Below are 7,253 nucleotides of genomic sequence, written 5' to 3'. Positions count from 1 at the left end.
TGAAGTCAGTAAATATTAACATTTAATTTTATTCTCAGGATGAAGATTACACAGAACCATCCTTACATGTGATCAGATATTCTGCAGAATGTAGTATCAAAAAGAAATACATATATAAAAATACCTTACAGTTATATGACATAGCCAAGAGTACAGTTCTTAGCATGTCTGCAAGTTAGATCTTCCTTAGGCCTTCTGCTCCTCTACATGCTCTACGAATGGCTTTTTGGACTATAACAAAATGGCAGGGTGGCTGGTTCAGTGTTGACTCATTCCTTGCATGCAAAACCAAAGGAGGAGGAGGAGAAGTCCAAAGGAGGATAAAAGCACTCAGAGGGGACAGCGGGCAATTGCTGCATGTTGCTTCCAGCTATAAGAGGGCTTTGCTGGCAAGTGAAGGAGGTGATGTCTCTGCTGAAGGAAGCTAAGCTCACCTGAATTTGTTCCTTGGTGGGGATTATTGTCTGTGTGTGTTATGGTAGGGGAGATGTGAAACTTCATGGAGTATTGGATGGATTGGGGTGAGTCTGGGATGACTTGGACACTTGCAATAGGCCAGAAGAGCCATGAACAAACCATGGAAACCTTCAGTAACCTGTAAATCAGCCAGAAGAATGGTCTTCAGTACAACTAAAAGGGACTTGGGTTTCTCAAGAATGAATGCTTTGCCACACAAGGCTACCCAGATCCACATAGAAGAGGTTAAACACCAAGCCTGGCAACATGAGCTAGCAATGCTCGGTGAGATCTCACCCTTTACTCCCTTCCCCCAGCTCCAGCTCCTTAGCAAGCATTTCCTAAGGGTGAAAGCAAAGGGATTTGGGACTAAGTGAAAGGAATGATGTGGTTGGCTGACAAAGTCCTGCAGTGCGGCTGAGCATCATGGCTGCTGCTTGCAACAGATCGGAATCTGAGCATATTAAAGGACAACAAAAAAAGAAAGCTGTGTCAGCAGGCAGTGCTTAGTCACTCATCTCTCCAGATCAGGGTCCAGAAATGTCCACCTCTCTGAGGAGCCTGTGTTCTTCTCCACCCAGTCCACGTAGTTGGAGACTTTGGTGTACACACCATACACTTGTTTGCTGCCGCACTCCTCTGGACCACCCCACGAGACCAGCCCTTGGGCCACCCATCTCCGGGTTCCTGGGTCCTGAATGACAAAGGCTCCTCCGCTGTCTCCCAAACAAGTGTCCTTCCCACCTTCATAGTAGCCAGCACAGAACATGTTCTCGGTCACGCTGTAGTTCCCCGAGCGGGACTCGTAGCTGGTCTTGCACTCCGCATGCAGCACCACTGGGAGCTTGACATATTGCAGGATGTCAGACAGTGTCCTCATGCCTGAGCTGATGATCTCATCCACAGTGATGTTGGGATTGGAGATTCCCCAGCCGGCCACCAGCCCCAGTGTGTTGGGGTGAGGTCCTTCTAGCTCATGCTCAAACTGGGGCAGGCAGATGGGCATGACGTAGTTCCCCATAGTCACCTTTTCCTTCAGCTTGACCAGAGCAATGTCATGATTGTAGTTCTGGATGTCAAAATCCTCGTGGAGGATGATCCTCTCTACTGTCCGGTTGACAGCCTCCAACTTGTTCCTCACATCGTGAAGGGCCAGGTAGACAGTGACGTGCTCCTTGGAAACAGGAATGACAGTCTTGTCCCGCCTCTGGGAGCGGAGCACGTGAGCGGCTGTCAGCACCCAGGAGTCTGAGAGCAGGGCCCCGCTGCCAAACCACTTGTCGTTGGGCACTCGCGACATGTCCTCCACCACTATCAGGGCCTGCCAGGGAAAGAAGCCAGGCTCTGCATTTCGCCCACCGATGATGCGCTTGATGATCCCGGGCAGAGCACGAGCTGGCCGACCACACACTGGGGACAGAATGGACACGACTGTTACTCCAAACACTTATCTGGGGAAAAAACCTAGGGATTTCCCTGTAGATTATGCCACATGGATGGTCATTCTCATAACCAAATGCTTTCTTGTGACTTTTCTTTCTGTAGTGGGGAGCTCTCAGGAATGAGGCTCTGCAGGAGTCCATCCTATGTTCAGCCATGGGCATTCAAGGCCCAATTCATCCCAACAAGTTTGCTTTAAAAAAGTGGCCTCCCAACTTCCATCTCCTTTCCTAACCTTGCTGTAGGCATAAGAACACAAAGTGTTCATGGCCACGAGGCCATGGACTGACTAGGCACACTTCTATCTATCAGTCCTGGTGCATCAGTGTCCTAGAGCATCTCCACTGAGCTCAGGAAGGCTCAAGCTCTCGGTGCGTTTTGGGGCAGGACTGAAGCACACATAGCCCATGATGAAAAATGTAGGTTTGTGCCAAGGGGTGGTATGTGCTGGAGCATAGGAGCTGGAGGACTTAACTTGCAAATAACAGGTTAACCTGGTGGAAAGCATGGCCTGTTTGCTGAAAATGAACACAGACCATCAGAACTGTCTATAGCACACCATGGGACGTGAGGCCTTCACCCAGTTACCTATCCCAAAACTGTACCAGAACTTCTGGCACTGAAGTTAGGCATGGATCCATCAAAACACATGAACCAGGATGGGACTTCAAGCACTCTCAGTAGGATCAGGTCTTAGACTTGATTTACACGTGTGTGATTCATGCTCCAAATGCAGACCACAGTGCTACCAGATTCCTTATGGAAGGGGAAGTGGCAGAATCCTTCTGCTGTGTCAAAGACCTGGTGGATGCTATAATTTTTGCCAGGTGTAGGTTGCAGAGAAACAGGGCTGTAACTCAAAGAGCTGTTGTACAGTTTTGCTGATAGGTGGTAAGAAGATCTGGACGATATTCCAGCCACGACTCTGCCCCATGCTCCTCTGTGGGAGAGGAGGATGCCGAGCCTCACAGAAAGAGGGTCAGACCTCAGGGTGATGGGCTCAGGGCCAAGAGCTGGGGCAGGATCACCAGGAGCTGCTACTGTGGATTTGCTATGGCTGCCGCTAGGAAAACTGCAACTGGAGGGAGGATGGGGAGTGTCTGCCTGTGCCTCACTCTCCCAGTGCTGCAGGGAATGGAAAACGTGCTCCTGCCTCCCCACCCAGCCCAGCTGTTCTGCTGCACCCAAGCTGACAGCCATCCTGGAGAGATGATTTTAGAGGAAGCGCATCCAGCCAAATATTTATTCTATTAAATTACATATCAAAAACGCTGACCAGGCTGCAAATGCTCCCACTAATGGCAGAGGCAGGCATGCTGCGGCCTGGACGAGGAGCTTCTATTGATGGGGAGGTAGCGTGAGACATGAGGGAAGATCTGAGGAGCAGCTGGCCAGCTGCTGCCTGCACTTCCCCATCTCAGGAGAGCGTCACTGTCTCTCTGGGATTTTCCATTTTCCTGAAGCCTCTCTGACTTCTGTCACTAATCAAGAGGTCTGGAAATGGCCCACAAAAGCAGCTACGTCCCTAAAAGCTGTCCCCGTATGCTCCCAGCACAAATCATTTCAGGCTGAAACATCAAGGAGGGATGCAGACAGCAGCCACTGAAACAAGAGCAGCTACAGCTCTACTCTCTGGAGAACGGACACTCTACGAGACCTGCCATGGGGCTGAGCCCCACCACCACGTCCTGCCCTGCACTGCAGTGCCATCCCTGTGCATCTGACCACAGCCCGCACCCAGGGCAGCTGCCAGCCCCGCCTGCAGCCAGCTGCGGCCAGCCCTTGTCCCAGGGACTTTTGTTTAATCCCGAGCGGGCGCCTGGCCTGGAAACTTGCTGGCTGCAAACATTTCTGTCACTGCTCAAAGGCTCCTGGCTTTGGGCTCTGCGAAGCGGCTGGGTTTTTCTACAAGAGATGTGCTAATTGCTCCTGCATGGGAACACACTGCTTATGGGGGCCAGTGGCACCGGGCAGGTGATGGTCTGTCCTTGGCTGGAGCTGCCTCTGGTGATGCTGGGGGCTAAATGCACCCCAAGTTGCTGAGGGTGCTGCTTCCTTGACCCCTGACACTATCACCCTCCTTGCCATAAGTTGCAATGGTCAGATATGAACAGCCCATGACATTTGCCACCAGGGAGCTGGGTGCCTGCCCATGACCAGGGGCTGAAGGGAGCCCTCTCCCACACATCCCTGCACCCCTCACCATGGAACCCCCGTCCCCTGTTACCTGGTCGGCAGGATGGCAGTGCAGTGCCCAGCTCCTCGCTCCTCCAAACCCCCGATGCATCACACGTGTATGTGGCTGGAAGAGAACAGGTCTTAGCTGGGCTGTGCTCCAGCAAGGAGGGCTTTCTGCAGTGAGATGCAGCCCTGCCGTCAAGATCCTCTGAACCCATTTCTCTTTCAAGCCTTTTGTGTTCCTTTCCTCACTGGCAGCCCTGTCCCCATACCACCACCTCTGTGTCACTGCCCTGAGTCTATAGGGCTGTGCTTTGTCTGGGAGCTGCTGCCCCGTTAGCTCTGCTGGTGCCCATTACATTAATGTGTGCCGGATACAGGGACCAGATGCATGGGGCTATGAGCAGGGAGGCAGGAATGTGTGGAACTCCTTTGACTTTCCATGCTGAGGGAGGAGGAGAAGGAAAGAGGGCTGAGATGTACGTGCAACCCTACTGCTGCCCAGGGCTGGGTCCGAAGGGTGCACAGAACTGTGATGCTGTGCAAAGCACCTCGTGATGTCTCTGTTTATGGACCAAGGGGATAAGCTGCCAACTCATTCTGCCATCATCTCACTGTTCTTCTTTACCCTGTGCCCACCCATTCCACTCCCCCAGCTCACCGGTGCTGTTGGGGGCCATGTGGTAGTAGGGGTGCTGGCAGTGGTACTGGATGGCTGCGCGGTACGTGGTGAGGTTGTTCCTGGAGAGGAAGGTGACAAAGCCGTGCTCCAGCTCTGGTGGCGCCTGGCAGTCAGCAACTGAAAGCCAACACAGAATCAGGGTTCAGCCCTGCATCCATTCATGGGCTTTAGCATGGGTCGTGATTCTATAGGGTAGAGAGGGGTTCCACATTGCCCCCTACCCCTTTCGCTAGGGCGATGTGAGGGGCACAGCTCAGGTGGCTTCCTGGCTTGGCTCTCATCCCTCCTGGGATGTTCTGAGTGCCTTCAGAGGGGAAGGAACATGCACAGGCAGGTGAAAGCTGCTGGGGGATGCTCTAAGAGTTTATCTCCGCATCCCTTATGAATAGATAGGAAGAAGCAGGCAGTTAACCAAGAATCTCCTCTGAGCGCAAGGCTTTGTTGGTAGCAAATCCCTGTCCCTCCTGCTCAGCAAGCAGTGCTGATGGGCACTGATGGCTCCAGCTGAGCATCCTTGGGTCCTGGCTCTTCTGCAGTGACAGATGGAGTACATGGGGAGCACAGCTTGGCTGGGTCAGCAGACATAAGGAAAGCCCAGCCTCATCATGCCTTGCCCAGCCTGTTCCCCCCTGCCACTCACCAGGTCTCATCCTGCCTGGGATGTGGAAGTCTGTGGAGCACTGTTAAGCTGAGAAGCTGAGCAGGGGATGGGTGATTTTGTAGGAAGCAGATCCAGTGGGTCAGAGGCATGTGAGCTTTGTGTGGTTGTGTGCTACCAGGCCTGGCTCCTCCTGGTGTGATCCAGGCTCATGGGGACACACACTGATGCTCAAGATGAGTCACCTGCTTGGGTGAGAATTGCCTGGTTCATGGCACAGTGCTGTGGTTCAGTGTTTGGCAGGGTGCCCTCCACCCCCACTGCTTCCCTCTGTGCCCAGGAGCACAGCTTTGTGCTGTGGCGCCAGCACCTGTTGGGCCTTTGTAAGGTGCAGGGGAATGCTGAGGCTTGCAGCAAGGAGTAAATAGGTGTTGGAGGATGCGTCTGGTTGGCATGTCTGCTCTGGAGCTATCTGTAGCTGCAGGTCTGTGCCCCCCAACCCACAAAAATCTCTTCCCTCCCTGCATGCCCTGTCTGGGCAGTTCTGATGCCTGGAGGATGGGCTCTTGCACAGCAGTGCTGCCCAACAGTATCCTGCATCCTACCCAAAGGGATAGTGGAGGGAGTTCGTATCTTGAGGATTCCCAGATTTTCACCTTAGGAGAGGTTTCATTGAATGCACTCCCCATCTCCCATCCTTGAGTCCCCCTCCCAGCACCTCCAATACCTCCGAAAGCCCTGGGTGCTCTTGGGGACATGGATGGGGCCAGACAGCAGGAGCATCCCCTATACCAGTGCCAGGGCTCAGTGCCCGCAAGCAGCTTCTCAGGGCTGCTGGTGCCAACCCATCGTCTCTTGCCTGAGGGAGAGCTGAAAGGATGCTCGGAGAGAGGAAAGGAAGGAGTGTTTCTTATTTGTGACACTTGGCCTGGGAGGAAGGGAAGTGGGAGGTTAAATCCAAACAAACCAACCATGTGCTGGGCCAACGCTCCTCACACAACCACCAGCATGGAGGGGAGCAAAGCAGGGCTGTGGCATCCGAGGGACTGGAGGATGAGCTGGGAGCCTGGGGCTGCTCAGGGACCTTCCCAAGGGGTGGTCAATAGGGGACTTGTCTCCAAATTTTCCTTCTGGAGATGAAGTTAAGGAAGTGTAGCGTACAGAGGGGTTAGGAGTGCCATGCTGGTTAGACAAGCCACGGAGATGGAGCTGGCAGCACGGAGCAGAGCAGGTGCAGAGGCAGGCTGCCCGTCCTGGTGGCATGGCCAGCACCAGCCTCACACGGCCACTTGCTCTGAGCCGGCTCTTCTGTCTGTCTGGTTGTCGGCTCTGTCTGCAACTGCACCGAAAGCAGAGGGGAAGGAGGAGAGCAGAGAGAGAAAGCTTCATTAGTAGCTGAGCAGACAGAGGCATGCAGGAAACACAGCCCCCAAAACACCAGAAATCTATAAAGAAATCCACTAGAAATGCCCCCAGCGGGGATCCCAACGGTGAACCCAATGGAGACCCCAGTGAGGATCCTAATGAGGATCTAATGGGGAGCCACTTGGCTCCTGGGGGCAGCGGCTGGGAGAAGCTGTCACAGAGCAGGGCAGGGCTGTGGAGCTGGATGCGATCCACCTTGGCTGGAAAGGTTGCTATTTTCTGCATTGCTTTCTAAATGATTTTGTGCCTCTCCCAGACATTCGGGGGAGGTGGGAGGCACAGCAGTCTGAAGTCTGGATTGTCCATTTAGGGGCTTCTTAGCTTTCCAGGATAACTGCAGAGATTTAGCACAGTGATTTATCTCACACAGGAAGGGACCAGTTCCAGCCTAACGATGCAGGTAATCATTTCAATTTTCTCCAAAATTAATGCTTTTCTTGTTGAAGCATCTACTTTTTTTCCTGCATTTTTTTT

The 7,253-nt window shown here is 53.2% G+C and overlaps 1 protein-coding gene across 2 annotated transcripts in view; it reads right to left on the bottom strand.

The window, feature by feature from the left end:
- The window catches only part of MASP1 (mannan binding lectin serine peptidase 1), a 17,687-nt gene continuing 10,434 nt past the window's right edge, over window positions 1-7,253 (bottom strand). Inside the window, exons 9-11 of one of the 2 annotated variants that reach the window (XM_010716761.3) lie at window positions 4,736-4,873; window positions 4,124-4,198; window positions 1-1,866 (exon numbers count right to left, since the gene is read on the bottom strand). In XM_010716761.3, the coding sequence (XP_010715063.1) occupies window positions 971-1,866; window positions 4,124-4,198; window positions 4,736-4,873 (1,109 nt within the window). In that variant the 3' untranslated portion in view covers window positions 1-970. Of the gene's footprint in view, window positions 1,867-4,123; window positions 4,199-4,735; window positions 4,874-6,545; window positions 6,694-7,253 lie in introns of those variants that run through there. The other variant, XM_031555049.1, reaches the window with a different exon arrangement.

This window comes from Meleagris gallopavo, chromosome 11 (assembly GCF_000146605.3).
Source record: "Meleagris gallopavo isolate NT-WF06-2002-E0010 breed Aviagen turkey brand Nicholas breeding stock chromosome 11, Turkey_5.1, whole genome shotgun sequence".
Classification (NCBI taxonomy): Eukaryota; Metazoa; Chordata; class Aves; order Galliformes; family Phasianidae; genus Meleagris; species Meleagris gallopavo.
This window is presented reverse-complemented; position numbering and strand designations above follow the sequence as displayed.